At 39.9% G+C, this 18,648-nt stretch overlaps 1 protein-coding gene and 1 long non-coding RNA gene across 2 annotated transcripts in view; one reads left to right on the forward strand and one right to left on the reverse strand.

Annotated features, from left to right (window-relative positions):
* Positions 1–1,212: 1,212 nt before the first annotated feature.
* Positions 1,213–9,946, forward strand: LOC105026819 (myelin and lymphocyte protein). Its single transcript, NM_001310846.1, is given in 4 exon segments — positions 1,213–1,320; positions 5,220–5,387; positions 6,926–7,048; positions 9,145–9,946. Coding segments are annotated over 4 exon segments (456 nt in total). The 5' UTR covers positions 1,213–1,230; the 3' UTR covers positions 9,220–9,946.
* The window catches only part of LOC105026818, a 33,935-nt gene continuing 21,069 nt past the window's right edge, over positions 5,783–18,648 (reverse strand). Inside the window, exon 3 of the long non-coding RNA XR_829220.3 lies at positions 5,783–6,340. This is a non-coding gene — a long non-coding RNA (uncharacterized LOC105026818). The remainder of the gene's footprint in view (positions 6,341–18,648) is intronic.

The following is an 18,648-nucleotide window of genomic DNA, read 5'->3' on the forward strand; positions in this document are numbered from 1 at the left end:
AAGCTGTAGGAGCTGAATTGACAAATACCTCAGTAACAAGTAAACATAGGTAACAGAAATGATCAGACATTATGATAGTACACTGTACTTGTAACACAATCCCCTGTTGACACATTCTCTATTGGTATCTATTTCTCATTTAGAGCTGTGGATACTGTGACACTACACGGTAACCAGATCCCAGCCTCTGATTGGCTAAGGTGTTCATCTTACTGAGAAGAGCTGTTGAAGAGTTGTGCCCTGCCAAATGGGCCTATTGTTTCCATGGCAGTCCTGTTTACAGTGAGTGCTGGAATTATTGGCCAACCATAGAAGTACTAGAGTAAATAGTTAACATGCCTGGTGTGTTCTCCAGGTACAGTATATCTAGGAAGCAAAAACATTTCCCTCTGAGAAAAAAAAAATGATTCTACTGAAAATCTAAATAGAACACAATATACAGTAAACTCCTAAAGTATTCGATGAGTAACACTTTTATTAAATCTGTATTCTACCTTTTGGATCTTAAATGACTCAATGATTATGTGTAAACTTTCTTTTATTTGAGGGATTTTTCATACAAATCAAATTTACATTTTAGAAATGACAGCACGTTTTGCTCATAGTCCCCCATTTTAAGGTAAAAAAGTACTTAAGATTACCATTATATACATTTAAGTCCTCTTCAGTACTTGAATTGATTTATTCTGATATATCTGCCTAATTTTGGCCAGCTTGACTTTTATTGACACTTTACTCCTCATGTTATTAGACACCAACACAACTGTGACACTGTCCTAATACTTTTGGAGTTCATTATAATTATTTAGTAACTACTCATTTTAAAACATTTAATAATTAAGCTTATTAGTGGATAACTGATTAGAAATTTGAACAACCTTCTGTCTCATTGCCTCAGACATATTGATTAAAACATTTATTATACAAACTACAATATTTAAATAAGTATACTCAAGTGTTGGTTTGGCAATTTAACACTGAGGGTTAGGTCCAACCATTGTTGAAAAGATGAGTCACTCAACATTATCAGTAATTCATACCTATTTTCCCACAACAGGTTCAGACAAAACCTAACAGAAATGGCCAATTGAGTAGGTAGGTAACAATTTGCTTGGTCTTTATAAAGTCGGGTGTGTCGTATTGGGCAGGGAAAGCAGGTTTTCCAAGTCAGCATCTCTGTTAAGAGGAGCACCTGCACCTGTTTTTCAGTCCATTCGCAGGAGCACAACTATGGCGTCAACTTCAGCAACCATGGGACATTTACCCAGTGGAATAGGAATATGCACGACTATTCCAGACATTCTCTACCTACCGGAGCTTGTGAGTTACAATTACTTAGGTTTCTTTATTTATAGGCATTGACGATTGATTGTACACAAACGTGAACGTGTTTTTAATGATGTCAATTAACTCACATGCCATGATCTTGAATTTTGCGCGCGTTTGGTGATTCAATATTTAGGATCATTGCAACAATGATGTATGGACTAAATGGCGTTCCGTTAAAACACATTTTGTTTAAGGAAGTAATTTTTTAAGAAGTAACATTTAAGAACCGCGTTATGAGTCGGCTCACATCAATCCTGAACTGTCGCGTTATTTGAGTTTCAAAGTTGTGTTGGTCACATACACCGGTTCTTATCGCGGGTGTGGACAGTGAACAGTAGTAGCCTAAAATTCTAACATTTATTAATTAATTCATACGGAAAATCTGCGCGTTTAAAGCCTACTCATCCAAGTGCTAACTTAACGAAACGAAAATATGACGTAAGCTTAATTGAATGGAAATTATTTGAATAAACGCAAAATCCAAAAAGCATTAATTACTTGGGCCAAAAAATCAAAAATCCGCACAATCAAACACAGCTGTCTCACAACATCACGAAATGCGAAGATTCTTCGCAAGGGATATCGAACAATAGCCATCTCAGAGTAAGAGTCAGGTTGTATTAAGTTACGATGGGATTTTATGTAAGATGGTTTTGACAACGAAAGAGTGCAATATTGGTGTTCATTACTTCAAAAACAGGCAATCTAGTTTCTGAAGTAGGCTGAACCTATGGGCCGTAATAACCGTAGGCTAACGCGCAATCTAACAAAAACCTAACAAAGCAACATCTGAATGTGTATATGCGTGGTTGAATGTGTGTGTACGTTGAGTGTGAGAATGAGTGGGATAATAGAACATTATATAGAATAGACGTGAAGAACAACAAATTTGTTCTTGTTTCTGAATGATACTGATACCTGATTGCAATCACAGGTTTACTGTACATCCAAGTATTTACATTAATGCTGGTATCAGACCATCGATGGAAATGTTGCATTCCTACGATAGCATCGCCGTCTTCCTGACTTGGCACTGACACGGTAGCCTGATCACACATCCGCATGTGCTATTATGACAAGGAGCGGCAAGGAGTGACGTGATAGTACAAGCAGGCTGGTTTCCTGGCTCCTAAACAAGGGCTATCAAAACCACTCACTTTAAAACTAGACATTTCATGACTAACTATGGTTTGGTAGAGATTCTACTTATATATTATGTGCATATGAATAACATATTACACATCCAGCTAAATATGGAAGTTTTAAAGAAAATCGTTTATTTGCAAAAGTCCTAGGCTGCATATAGTTAAGTGGCCATCTAGGTTTTCCTGTTTCACTAGCGTATGAACATGACCTGACACACAAACAACAAAACAATGTTCATATTCCACAGCAACCTAACTAAATTTTTCATGCATGTTTGGACCTGTGATCCAATAACTATAATTGATTGAACTCACAGGCGCCCAAGCCACCACAAGGAGTCACAGAAAAGCGTTTTGAAGCAAGTTAACCAACTTGATGACTAATCCTCCCAAATTTAACATTTTTGGTCAGTTGCACCACCTTCAACATGGCCCTCTGGGCTAATCCTTGAGCAGGATTTAAACACTGGTCTTACAATAAATATTTTGAACCTTTGACAAGCCAGCAAATGTGTTACCACACAGACCAATTAAAAAAGAGCATGACACACACATCAGAATTAATTTGCTCCCTATTCACAATAGATCAAGTTTGGGTTGCCTAAACATAGGTCTTCCTAAATGAACTCGGGATGCAAACCTTTACTTTAGATTTGCCCAATCTTCCCTAGGATTGAAAAGTAGACAAGATAAGTGAAATGAATAGAATGGGTCAATACATCTCAAGATAATTAATGACCAGCTGGTTTGGTTAGCAACTACAGAATTTCCGAGAACTGAATATTGTCTTGTATGGTTGGACACAAATATGAAGTATAAATTTTAAATAGAAATATTTTGTATAATTCTTTTAAAAATAAGCTTGGTAATTGAAAAAAATATTTGGCACTCAAAGACAGAAATTATTCTGCAATCAAGTGATCTTGTCATTCCTCCTGTTCTCATGCCTTATTGTTTAATTATGTAGCATGTTATTTTTGTACTCCACCCTAACATGCTCCAGCAATCCAAACAATCTCTGACCTTTTTACACAAAAGGAAGATGTAGGTGTGTATGCAGGTGTGCGTCAGAATCCACCTGCAAAAGGCCTGTTAATTTTGGTATGAATGCATAGAATGTGTGCAGATTACATGAATGTTGTCACGTAGCGCCAAGGCTGGTGAAAATAGTCTATGAAGTTACAACATTTTGATACGGAGACAGATCAAGAATGACAGTACAGTACATTTAGCAGTGGCGAGCCATGACTCTTGGAGCTAGACCCTCAGTAGTGGAAAAAGATCTGACGTCAAGCATATAGATAGAGAACACGGATGCCTGTGTATACAGAGCATTACTTGAGACGGTCCTAAGCCACGTCTCAGCTGTAGCCCACAGATGCAACAAAGTTACACAACGGTTGCAAATATCAATAGCAGGTATCATGTTAGAAGAAAATACAGTTGGGTCATTTCAAAGAAACATTTGCCAAAACAGTAACTCAAATAGTGGCGGAATAAATTCAACGACACAAGTACTCACATTGTTTCAAGACCACAGACAGCATATTCTGTCAGAGAGAAAAGGGTTGCCCTATATTCGATTTCCAGACTGCAACAATAAAATAAAAAAAGCTCTGCAACAAGAAAAGTCATGTACCAACTACTTCTAATTGGAACATCATTACCTTTGTTTTTACCACATCTAATGTTGAAATAATATTTTACACTTTGTATTCAAAATTATATTAATGAGATAGCAACAATAAACAAGCTGTAGATGAAAAAAACATTCCACTCACCATTATGTTCATCATTTAAATACCAAGTCCATTCTCCTGGCCTTTATGAAATTGATAATGGCGGGTTCATGTAGTCTTCTGATTTTGAATCCAAACAAAGTTATTTTGAGATCAAAGCCAGGGCTGACAGCCGGGCCATCCCCATCCTTACATATACTCACTGCAAAAAGCAATCCCGCTAGCTAGGCTGAAGCCTGAGAAAACAAGATAAGGCTCGCTGTTGGCTCTGAATTAGTGATGTATATTTAGGCCCTCTAGAGTGCCTTGAGGCATCATACAATTGTCCCAACTATTACATATAATTTCTACCAAGATACTACAAAAGAAATATTCTGATTGATATATTTTTTTCTCTTGGATATTAACAATTTTTCCATCACAAACTGAAGATATTGGAAGATCATTACAATTAAGACAAGAAAAGGACAACACGGGACAAGATTACTTTTTACCTTGAAATGAAAAGGTCTCCACAAATGGTTTTATTGCCACAAATGTTTTAATGCCATGGCGCACCTGTCTGTACAATCATGACATCCCTGAATCCCAGAGTGCATCTTTAAGAGTTCCTCATGAATGGGATGAACTTAAAATATACAGCTCTGGAAAAACTTAAGAGACCACTACACCTTTTTCTTTCCTTTCCTCATTGATGCACGTGGGTAGCGAAGGCTGGCCCATGTGGTCTGATCCAACAGACGAGCTACTGTTGCTCAAATTGCTGAAAAAGTGAATGCTGGTACTGATAGAAAAGTGTCAGTGTATCGCAGAATGTTGTGTATGGGGCTGCATAGCTTACCAAATTACACTGACTGGCCAAAATGGTCATAGTAATCAAAAGAAATGTTAGTAGTTTTTTGTCCAAAGGGGTTACTGCATCATTTATGTGAGAACATGTGTTTAATGTTGACAATGTTCTAATTGAATAGACAATTAAACACAGTCCTGCAATTATGTGTTTCAGATATTTGGAGGTCTGGTTTGGATCCTGGTGGCATGTACATATGTGGTTCCCGCCAACCCCCAGGGATGGGTCATGTTCGTTTCTGTCTTCTGCTTCACCATGACCTTCATCTGGATGTGCATCTTCGCATGTGGAGTGCATCAAAACAGCAGGGGATGGGCTACCGCTGTGAGTCTTCCCATTCTTTTGCAGGAGCAGCATGTTTTTTTTATCCCTTTTTCCTGATAGGCAATTCAAGTAGAAATGTATTTGTAATATTTACATTTCATGAAAAAAAGAGAGAATCCCTGTGCATATACTGACTTTTAGCTAGGCTTGAATTGAAACAAAAGCTGTTATCCCATTTGGGAAATTTACAATTTATTTTTAAATATTGCTTAAGATTGAAATTAAAATGTCTTAATAATCATTCTCATGCTAGCACATTGTAGTAGTCAAAGAGAAATGCCAATGACATTCTGGGTTTGGTTAAAACAATGGATGGGCTATACCAAATGGATACCTGTTGAGAGATCAACCCTACAGTAGGAGGTACTTCCGGTTGTAGTCTGTGGCCTCTGCACCCTACATCTCCTGGCTGTCTTCCTCCACCTCTGTCATGCACCCCTGCATGATAACATCTTCTATGTCTGCCTCGACCTCAACCTGCTTCTGACAACGTTCCAATGGGAGGTAGCTGTGTAGGGGTGGGAAGATTCTGGAAGCTGGCAGCTTTGTTTGGGGATGTTGGGGGAATGCTGAAGGAGCATTTGTGGGCATGTTTTCACCACCCCAAGCAACACACCATGCCCCGCTGTGTGTGCAAGCTTCTGCTAGGGCACTGCCGGGACTCTGGGTGCCTTGTCGGGCTCTGCTGTTGTGTGGGCCACAGTCCCTTTTGGCCTTCACTGCTTATGCGGTCTAGGCAGATTCTCCCAGTCTCAGCCTTTGCCCGCATGGTATCTGGGTTTATGATGGCCTGTCCAGGATCCAGGCGCAGCTCTGTTGGGTGAGGGCTGCCGTCAGCCAATTGGTGCTCTTCAGTGGATTCTGGAGCGCACCATCAGGCCTTGGTAAGGGTGAGAGGGAACCATCAACCCTGGCCAGAACCTGTGTCTTCAGCCTGGGACTGTGTCCACATTCTAGACCAACAAAACAAGGACAAACAGAAGGAAAGGACACCCTTGTGACAAATCCAAATTGATTTCAAACATAAAACAGATTTAATGTCACATTACATTAACAAAAAGGTTAATTCCACCGTGTTTTGCCCAGTGGGATAGCTCTCTTTGTACAAAGTCCACTATATGCACTATGTCATCATCACCATTGACAAATAAGATAGTGGGTGTGTGCAGTTTCAGAAAGTATTAGAAAGAACCCTAAATTGGATCCATAAGGCTTCCCAATGGATTTTTGGTGGACTCCCCATCATGTACTATTAACATACATGATTAAACAAATCAATGAATCACCACCCTGTTAATCAGGTATGTTAGTGGTGAGTCAGAACAAGTACACAACCCTGGGGCCCTGCCAACAATGGATTGGGAAACACTGGTCTAATTTCCACAGAGAAATTAGGATCTTAAGTTCTTATCTTTGGATAATCTCAGGCTCTAAAAATCGGTCACAGTGAACTGTTACTTTCACCCAACCAGACCTATTTTCTATGATGCAAATGCAATGTATATAATTTCCTTATCTTGCTTTTCTGTCTAACTCAGGACTTTGTATACCATGGTGTGGCTGCTTTCTTCTACCTCAGCGCATCAGTTGCTCTTGCCAAAGTGACCATTGATAAGAAAGATGACACACTCTTCAACTATCGACTTGATATTTCTGCAGTGGTAAGTATTCTACAATATTGAATCTTAGTGCAACATCAGAAAGCACAATACGAAATATACAGAGATGCTAAAACTATAACAACTGTTCATGTCTTTCCCACAGTAAAAATGGTCCTCTTAACTACATTTTAAATCTTACATTGGGTGATAATTCATAATAATAACAGTAATAACATTATCTTATTTCAATATATTTTTCATTATGTTGTAGTTCATTTTCCCTTTTGCTCTTCACATCTTTTCTCTAACTCTAATTATGAAGCGTGTTTATTGTGTCATTTTCTTAAAAGTGTCTGGACTGGAGTCAAGTAGATAAGATCCATAACCTTAGTTATGTAGATTTCATTAAATGCATTAGTAGGCCTCAATTCCAAAGGACAGCCCCAAAGTATCATGTACAATATATATATAATAAGCCATTATAGCCGTGCCTCGTCACAACAACTCTACAGTAGGTACAGGATAGTCAACCACCGGGACGCTTTCTTCAACAATATCCATAAAGCCCATATCCATAATATCCGATATCACCCTCAGAAAAATGTTTAAGTATTAGGTATTACCTACTAGGCTTGGGTACCTTTATGGGTACCGACAGAATTATGTCGGTACTACAGAGTACCGATTCACATAATATCACATTTCGGTACATGAGAGCACATCTGTGTGAGAGAGTTGAGAGAAAGAGAGAGAGCAAGACTATGAGAGCGAGATTAGGCTACCTCACCGATGCCAATAAGGTATATCTGCAGACCGCAAGTCAAGGGCGTTACTTAATATGGGGGTTCCTGAATATTAAGTTACGCCAATGGAATATTAAGTTAAGCCCACTGATGTTTGCCATTTGTCAGTTTGGGGACATCCTGATTTGACACACAGTTGGATGCTAGGTGTCATATGTGGGTATGACATCATTGCACTGCGTGTACTAATGGAGGAAGAACAGTTAACTAACGTTACAACTTTATCTCAGAGTCCATGTGATTTAATTCAATATCTTTTATCAAGATATAACACTAGGTTTAAGCGGTTCAAGCATTGATATAGAAAACAAATGTGTGTTTGCTTTGACTACATGTTGAAAAAGCGCCATAGTCTGATAATGCTTGTACCAATTATGTACAATTAAATGGTATTTTCCAATACCATTTAATTATATTTTGTTTCAGGATAAAAAATGTTGATAACATACAACTGAAATACATTAATTTGAAGACTGAAGTGCCTCTAAAAATAGTTTTAAATGTTTTGGTTACAGTCAAGAATGAGACACTGGTGGTTTAGAAAGCTGCTGCTTAGAAAGCAGTTTTTCTTTGAGTAGCCATTGCTTGGTTCTATGTGATACAGTAGAGGGCCATCATTAGGAGGTTGATGGTTGAAAATGCTGTTTATTGCAGTTACAATATAGTTGATCTGAGCTCTACATGTTACAAAGTGAAACAGGCCTCCCATTTGCACAAGTTAATACAGGATTACAATTTATGCATTTTCCATAGATTCAACATATTAGACAAATGTGAACATGCTGTGTAAGGTACATTGTGCGGGCGACCTGGGAGCAACAACTTGAGTGTCAGCTAAACCATGCAGTGAAGAGCCTTTGCCGAGACCTGTGGCTTCAGCTGTGTAGATCTGACCAGTTTTCATACAAATCATTGTAATGGTTTCTCCTTCCTTTGATTTGCACTGTTAACTATGTCTAATTATATAGCTAGAGGTTGTCATATGGAAGCGCTTACCGAAATCTTCATCATTGACCCTGTAATTCTTCCTGCATAAACGCATGCACTTAATTAAAAACACCACACCAATGGAAACCGTCAATGGGCGTAACTTAATATTAAGGAACCCCCATATTATGTTATGACCCCGACTTGCAGTCTGCAGACATACCCACCTCACCCCTGCAGCTTGTTCAATGTTTAACACCAACAGTACAAATCCCTGTTACCTACCAACACTTTGAATCTCTTAGCGTAACAGCTGGGTGTTGGGTTGACAGTTACTGGATACAGGTTTACCCCCTGAAACATTGCAGTGTTCATATGTTAACTGTTACCTCTGATTATAGCTGATCTTTGTTCCTATTCTCTCAGGTGTTCTCGTACATCGCCACACTACTTTACTTCATTCACACCATCTTTTCGGCCTGGAGGTGGAAGTCCTTCTAAAAGCGATGTGCTTCTAAACTACAATGATGCTAAAGATGTTAGGTGAAGAGAAGAACATAGTTTACTGCTTGAAACCAAAGACGGCTGTGGTGCAATGTACTCGGTCGAAATCCTGGAGAAAGAAGGCATCTACCTGCTCTGTGTCTCGCTTCTCTATCATTTTCCTGAAGATGGCAATCCTCCCTATTTCTGAAGAAGCATACTTTTGGTTGGACTAGAGGGAATTGCCATCACAGGCCTACATTTCCTTTCTTCAGAAATTATCTAAGGGAAGTGCACATTTACTTTTCACTGGTAGAGATTTGAGACACGAAAGAAATACCTGGAACTGTAAAGTTATGATAGGTCAGAAAGTAATTTACATTTATGAAAATATGGTAACGCAATGCAGTTCCTTTATACACTCAAGAAAATGTTAATATTTGATTTATATTAATTGTAAGTTTTTAGGTAGAATAGTTTGATCATTTTACAGGCTCACCATTTTCAGTAATATAGCAATAAAAAGGTTTAGTTTGAGAAAAAAAAATTGTACTTTTAGAATTTTCTAAATGAAATTACTGCATGTTATTGAACAAAAAAATTATGTCAAATGTAATACATGTTCATATTGAAAGTTATATTGGTTTTGGGTGCTTTATCTTTGCTACTAATAGCATTTTTTTAATAATTTTCACTTGATAGATAATTTTGCTATTCTACAATAAATTGCAATTAAGTTAAAATATATATTTTTTTAATGTTTTTTTTAATGGTTTTTGGCCCCTGCTGGGATATCTGGTGAATGATCATTCCAGAGTCTGTTTTGTCAATATCTTCATTTGTGTGTCACACAGTTTGGGTGCATTCTTAACATACAAAAGACGGTGCTGTGTCTTAATGAGCTGCCTTCCCGATAAAGGTAAATCAATCTTATCTCCAGGGACGTCACTAGAAAATCATGGATGGGGGGCTAAGCCTTGTTATGGGGGGTCTGGACATACTCCCGAAAACATATTTTTAGAGTAACAACAGGCTAAAGCCCCCCCCAAAATAAGCCTAGCGACGTCCCTGCTTATCGCTATGGACCTCCCTATTTCTACCGTCACTGCAGTGAATGTGTTTTACTTTTCGCGTGGGCAAATGCTAGACGTTAAATAGATGTATAATAAATACATTTTCAGGGTGCCAAGAATGCACGTCAGCCATGAATGCATGCAAAGACTGGACACATTTAACATGGCTTTCATGTACATTATTATTTTGAAACAAAAAGTTTAAGTTCTTATAACTTTATAATGCTGTTTTGATCATTATAATCTTTGCAACATACCTATTTTGGAATACATAATTTCATTGGAACAAAAGCTAGTTAAATAACCACTTCACTGGTTGTTTTTATGTATAATGTTTAAGTTGTTTTAAAGTATAATGCAGTTAATTTGAAATGATGACATATCCATTGTTGGAGAAAGGTGAAAATAGTTTTGCACATTGAACTTATCAGGTGTACGGCAGAAATATGAATCAAAAAAGAAAATGATGACTGATATGCTCCCATGTTGTGTAAACGGTGCCTTTTCTGATTCTCTGTAGGAACTGTGTTCTGCTACCAACATGGCAAATGTCACCCTCGAGCAGCAATGTTGGCAAACATAGAATAGGGTCTATGTAGGCCAACAATTTACATTAGCCTACAGTTAATTACACTAGTCAATAGTACATTTCATAAAAAATTACTGCTGTAATGTGTTTGCAAATAATATTCTTTTTTTTACTAATGCAACCTGTCTCAACATGACTACATGCTTGTACTAGGTGGTGTGGTGTACCTTTTATTAGTAATAATATGAGAATGTGAAACTTTCGCCTTTTAATTTTGATTGGCTACAGAAACTTCACAAGCTTGCCAAGATTGCAACACCATTTTGTCACAGAAACATGATTGGCTGTGGATCAGTAACAATTCCAAGGGAGTATGGGGAGGGGTGCAAACTATAGTCTGATTTATACAGAACCAGAATAACCTGAACTTGAATGTCCTTGAAGAGTGAATAAACACAGGTAAGACATTTAAATTTAGGGGCAAGTTAGCTTGTGCACTCATTCCATTGGGACCCACTACCTCTTACACAGTAATACATGACATATTATAATTAAGTCATTGGTTATAGCCTTTGTGTTTACTCAACCATTATTTGAAGGTGTTGCCTATAAAACAAATAGAAAGGTTGGTAGAAAGTTCATCTTGAGAGAAAAATACTATCAACTTAAAATTGAAAGGGAACAATAGTCCCCAACATGCTCCTCCATCTGAAATCTCCCCTAATCTGAATGCCCCAGGCTTGCCAAAAAATGTGTTAGTTGATAAGACTACTTAAGAGTGACAACTGATTCTAACTCCGTGACAGAGCGGTCTCCCTCTCCACATAAACTGCTGCACACCTGAACCTAATTTTAATTGGGATTGGTGGTGATTTGTATGTAACGAGGTGAGATTCCTTATAAAAAGTTGTTGGAGTGGCTTGGCCATTTTAAAGAACTGACCAATTTACTAAAGGGAAGCCAGTTCAGACAGAAAACCAGATGGTGCTTAGATCAGGCAAATCAGGGGCTCACATTCATTTTCAAACTCAAACAGTAAATCTAAGTAAACAATTGAAATCACAGGCGTTACCAACTTGTGGGAATTTCATCAGCAACTCATAATGTGTCTCAGTACTGTGTATGGCCTTCACGTGCCTGTATTCACTCCTGACAACGTCTGGGCATGCTCCTAATGAGATGGCGGATGGTGTCCTGGGGCATCTCCTCCCAGACCTGCATCAGGGCATCAGTGAGCCCCTGGACAGTGTATGGCGCTACTTGGTGGCATCGGATGCACCGATACATAATGTCCCAGAGGTTCTCGACTGGATTCAGGTCTGGGGAACATGAGCGTCAGTCAATGGCATCAATGCCTTCGTCATCCAGGAACTGCCTACACACTCTGGCCACATGAGGCCGGGCATTGTCTTGCACCAGAAGGAACCCAGGGCCCACTGCACCAGCGTACGGTCTGATGATGGGTCTGAGGATTTCATCCTGGTACCTAACAGCAGTCAGTGTACCGTTGGCTAGCACGTGTAGGTTTATGCGACCCTTCAAGGATATGCCGCCCCAGACCATCACTGACCCACTGCCAAACCGGTCCTGCTGGATGATGTCTCCAGACTCTTTCACATCTGTTACATGTGCTCAGTGTGAACCTGCTCTCATCTGTGAAGAGAACGAGGTGTTGTGGTGGAAAGGAGGAACCAGGCGCATGCAGGCAGAGTGGCAGTCGATGTTGTAATTTTAATGGAAAATAACACTGAGCACTAACACAAATTGAATCAAAAATAAAGATTTAAACCAAACGAAAATGAAACAATCACCATGTACACAAAACATGCGGCGACAAGGAAGAATGACCAACAAATGAGGGGCGCAGAGGAGCAACATTTAAACAAATACTGATTACTTAACTGGGACCTGGTGTGAGTGACAATTGGAGACAAATGAAGGAGTCCAGGGTGAGTTCATGAACCTTGGGAAACCGGGAAAAGGGGGAGATGACCTGCCAATTCTGGTATTCTATGGTGCATGCCAGTCGAGCTGCATGATGCTGGGCTGTGAGCACAGGTCCCATTAGAGGACGTTGTGCTCCAATGCCACCCTAATAGAGTAGGTTTCTGACAGTTTGGTCAGAAACATGCACACCAGTAGCTCGCTGGAGGACATTTTGTAGGGCTCTGGCAGTGCTCCTCCTGTTCCTCCTGGCACAATGGAGCAGATACCGGTCCTGCTGCTGGGTTGATGCCCTTCTATGGCCCAGTCCAGCTCTCCTCATGTAACGGGACCGCCTCCTGGTATCTCCTCCATAATCTCGAGACTGTACTGGGAGACACAGCAAACCTTGCGACGGCAAGTATGGATGTGCCATCCCGGATGAGCTGGACTACCTGTGCAACCTGAATGGGCTGCAGGTACTGCCTCATGCTAACAGTTGTTACAAAATGCAAATCTAGAGAAGAATCAGTCAGGAAAGATAAGGAGAGAGCAATTGTCTGTGGCCACCTGTCACGGCTTGGGACACAGGACACTGGAGTATAGGGAATACATAATTTTAAGTTTCTTTTAACCAAAGTGAACCGAAAACAACAAAAAGAGAGTATGACCGTAAACTGAAGAGCAGCAACACAAACAACTGACTCAAAACAATGACAGACAACTAAGGAACACACAGGGCAACTTAAATAAGATCTTAAATAAAATCCCCAGTTAGAGACAACAGGCTCCGCCCCCTAAGCAGGATGGGGCGCCGGAGCAGAGGGAGGTGGTGGCGACTGGAGGGGCTCATCAGCCGGCCACTCCAGAGGCAGTGGCAGCAGTGGCTCGTAGTCCCACCCCTCTGAGGGAGGTTCAGGGCAGAGAAACTGTGCAGGAGGCTCCGGGCAGGGGACCGGCACTGAAGCCCTGGTGTGGGGAATTGGCACTGGGGTTGTAGGATGGGGGATTAAGGTAAACCCCTTCAAATGCTACTGAGTGGACAGGTAGGAAGAGTAAGTGCAGAGAGAATAAAAGACCTGCGTGATAATTTAATATCTAATAATTTGACTCCATATTGTTTGTAAACATACGCAAAACTCAATGACCATGATATGCTGGAAGTTCTTAGTAAAGGTAGCTAATCTTTCATCACAAGCCAAACATTTAAAAGATTGTATGTTTCACGACCTACGTTATCCTCAATGCTCCTCATTAGTCAAGTCCAGAAGACAAGGATGGTGTAGAAACCCGGAACGATCAGTCTGGTCACTTTGATGTATGTATGTGAATGTGCCTATATCAGTTTTAATACGCACCCATAAGGTGTAGGTCGTTTAGAACAAACCATGGAGTAAAATGGTGTGTTCCTGGGTCCAAAGAAAGTCAATTATACCCAATGACTCAGTTATGACTCAAAGGTCAAATGTTCCTGGGCCTAACCAAACTGCTTCGAGAATTCCAGGACTCAGGGACTCCAAGTCTGGTCACTGAGACTTAGTTACGTGTGTGTGATTATCAGTCCTATGAGCTTGAGTATGGAGATGAACAAGGAATGCCGTAATAAACTATATTCCAAATAACACAATTTATTCCAATCAAGTAATAAAGTTACAATACAAAACATATTTACATACAAACACAATTCAACGTCCTCCCAACTAGCCTAACGGTCTATTAATTATACCTTAAGTATTTAGGACACTATAGCACAAAGGTGTGCTAGGAGCTTCTGTTAATGATAGACTCCAAGAACAAAGTCAAACTTCCGTATTTCTCCCACCCAGACAGACTGATTACAAACTAACCCATTGCATCTGTAACAGGATCACCTCACCTTGGATTAAACAATGAAAACAAAGAAACCTGCATTCCCAGGTTAAGACACCAGACAACACGACACCTTTACAAACCTTCCAAAACACATCTTTCATTACACTACAGGGGCTCAGGGCTGGGGACTGGCACAGGATGGGTGGCCAGGCTGGATGTTTCCTCCTCGACCCCTGACGGGTCATGGAAACCAGGGCCTCAGACGTTCCCTCCCCATCTGCTTCCGAAGCTCAAAGGCCCCTTCGTCCTCCTCCACTGCCGTAGTGGCGCCCTGGCGCCCTTCCCACCCTTCCGACAGGCCCCATTGTCCCCCGCAAAAAATATTATGGATCGCCAAGCTTGAGCCCGCAGATTCTGTTCAATTTACATCATGGTGCCCGCAGACACTGACACTATATCATTTTGTCTCTGTACGCCACCACAATGGATTTGAAATGAAACAACCGAGATACAATAGAAGTGCAGACTTTCAGCTTTAATTCAAGGGGTTGAACAAAAATATCATATTAAATGTTTAGGAACTGAAACCATTTGCCCCGTCCAATCAACTTCGCTGAATTAAACTGAACCTGAGCAGACAATAAAATTTGTGCTCATAAGTTTGCATACCCAGGCAGAAATTGTGAAATTTTGACATTGATTTTGAAAATATGACTGATCATTCAAAAAAAAAAATATTTAAGGATAGTGATCATATGAAGCCATGTAATATCACAGTTGTCTGGATCCTTTTTAAATCATAATGATAACAGAAATCACCCAAATGTCCCAGATCAAAAGTTTACATACCCTTGAATATTTGGCCTTGTTACAGACACACAAAGTGATACACACAGGTGAAAATGGAAATTAAATGTGCATTTTACACACCTGTGGCTTTTTAAATTGGAATTAGTGTCTGTGTATAGTCAATGGGTTTGTTAGCTCTCACATGGATGCACTGAGCAGGCTCGATACTGATCCATGGAGAGCAGAAAAGTACTGTCAAAAGACCTGTGTAACAAGGTAATTAATCTTTACAAAGATTAAAAAATATATCCAAACCCTTGCAAATGCTAGTCAGTACTGTTCAGTCACTAATTAAGAAGTGGAACATTTGTGGATCTCTTGATACCAAACCAAGGTCAGGTAGACCAAGAAAGATTTCAGCCAAAACTGCCAGAAGAATTGTTCAGGATACAAAGAAAAACCCTACAGGTAACCTCAGGAGAAATACAGGCTGCTCTAGAAAAAGGCGGTGTGGTTGTTTCAAGTAGCACAATACGATGATACTTGAACAAAAATTAGCTGCATGGCCGAGTTGCCAGAAATAAGCCTTTACTGTGCCAATGCCAGAAAAAAGTCTGGTTACAATACGCCTGACAACACCTTGACATGCCTCACAGCTAGTGACACACTGTAATTTGGAGTGACGTGACCAAAACAGAGCTTTATGGTCTCAACCATAAGCACTTTGTTTGGAGAGTGGTCAACAAGGCCTATAGTGAACAGAATACCATCCCCACTGTGAAGCATGGTGGTGGCTCACTGATATTTTGGGGGTATATGAGCTCTAAAGGCACAGGGAATCTTCTGAAAATGTATGGCAAGATGAATGCAGCATGTTATCAGAAAATGCTGGCAGACAATTTGCATTCTTCTGCACAAAAGCTGTGCATGGGATGCTCTTGGACTTTCCAGCAGAACAATGACCCTAAGCATAAGGCCAAGTTGACTCTCCAGTGGTTACAGCAGAAAATGGTGAAGGTTCTGGAGTGGCCATTACAGTCTCCTGACCAAAGACTTTGTAAGATCTGGAGACATTTTGTCAAGACGAATGGGCAGCTATATCACCTGCACGAATTTGAGGCCTCATAGACAACTATTACAAAAGACTGCATGCTGTCATTGACGCTAAATGGGGCAATACACAGTATTAAGAACAAAGGGTATACAGACTTTTGAACAGGGGTCATTTCATTTATTTCTTTGTTGCCAAGCTTGGTTTTGTGATTGTGCCATTCTATTATGACCTACAGTTGAATGTGAATCCCATAGGAAATAAAAGACGTGTTTTGGCTGTTTACTCGTGTTTTCTTTACAAATGGTACATATATTATCAATTCTCCAAGGATATGCAAACCTTTGAGCACAATTGTATTACCAATTCTCCAAGGGTATGCTAACTTTTGAGCACAACTGTTCATGCCTTTTTGTTTATAATTAGACAGATGGCTGCTCAGTTTTTTCTTGGCACAGTGTGTGTTGTTGCATTGTTAGTTCATGCAAAAGGGTAAAGGTGACTCTAGGTGTGGTATTTGCTAGTCTGTTACAATTTTCTCTCAACGTGAAGACCAGAGAAGAATTCTGTAATGCAGGCCTTCTTGAGGCAAACAAACTGGTGGACCACAGATGAGCACTGTAGTGGATGCTTGCAATTGTGGAGAAAAATATTTTTCAACTGGCAAACAGATCAAAGACACACTCTAGGATAAAGACATGGATATGAGTAACATAAAGTGAACACTATATTAGCATAACCTCAGAGGGTTTACCCCAAGATGCAAACCACTGGTAAGCCTAAATAACAGAATGGCCAGGACGCAGATTAACCCCAAACATTCTGCTAAAGCAAAACATAGTTTTTCAGGGCCAAAAAGTGAATGTTCTTGAGAGGCCAGGTCAATCAACTGATCTGAATCCATGCGTTTAACTGAAGGCCAGTCAATAATGCCCTGCAACAAACAGGAACTGAAGATGCAGTACAGGTCTGGCAGAGCATCACCAAGAAATGTACCCAGTAACTGGTAATGTTCCGACAGGCAGTCATAAAATTTAATAGAATCTCCAACCAAGTACAAAATATACCAAATTAATATAAGACTGTTCTCTTATCCAATTACTTTTAATGGCTTAAAATGGAGGGACTATGAATAAAAAGGGCTGTAGTTCCTGCAAGCGTGGAATTTCCCCAATCATGGTTTATGGATGTAAAATGCCTCAAATTCCTTGTGCTGGGGTACTGAGCCAAAACCACAAAACTTGGGTGTCACAGTGCATGTCCACTGATCCGGCATTAATTTGCTTGTAAAGGCACCGTCTTGCCTCACATGGCTGCTTATGGGCGTATCCGCTATGGGTGCTTGTTTTTTGGCAATAGAGGGCTGTGACATTAGTAACCTAATAATTGACATCTCTTTGTGAACTTGTTTTCATTTAACACGAAACCAACCCCCCCAAAAAAATGGGGAATATAAAAACACACGTTATCATGAGCATTATGCTAGCAGGCAGCATGTTTCTGTGGTGCAGCCATATAAAACATACTCAATGCTATAATATAGACACAGCACATTTTATAAATTTTACAGTGCTAATTCACCCGAGGCGCCAACCATCTCTATCACCATCCCCTAAGCATTATTGTGCTTGTCCCCCATTGTAATTAGCTTTTCCCCCAGTTGGTAGCCAAATGTTTCACATGGAACAAATTTCACATGCCATTGCAATACAACAAAGGATCAGCAAAGAAGACCCTTTTTGTATTAAATTATACTGAAACATTTGATTGGAATGGGCCCTGTGTTATCTTTGGTTTGATTTCATGTGTATTTGATTAATCCAACTATATGCCCTGTCTTAATTTTCGTTTATGTGATTTCATTAATTCCATTAGAGGAAGAATCACCCCCTAACTTGACAGGCAATGAAGAGTCACTGAGCACTTTATCAAATGTTATCAGTCTCTTTAGTCTCCTGAGTTGCTCAGTAACACCACTGACACCGCTTTCAGACTGACCATGTCTGTAGCAAACAGTTCAGTGGTTGTATCACTGTGGATACAACTGTGGATAGATTTGGTATGAATTTGAGAGGATACATAACATCCCAATTTGTAACTGGGGCACATTCTGGGGCAGACGTGCGTTAATAATGACTCAGATTTGTGATTTCTGCTGTGATTTGTGTCAAACATATTTTAGATCATTCCACAATGACAGAAATCTATGTGATTGGCTGTCCCTACCCTAATTCCTAACCTTAATCCCTAGCCTTATCCTAACCATAAAT

Source organism: Esox lucius, chromosome 9 (assembly GCF_011004845.1).
Source record: "Esox lucius isolate fEsoLuc1 chromosome 9, fEsoLuc1.pri, whole genome shotgun sequence".
NCBI lineage: Eukaryota > Metazoa > Chordata > Actinopteri > Esociformes > Esocidae > Esox > Esox lucius.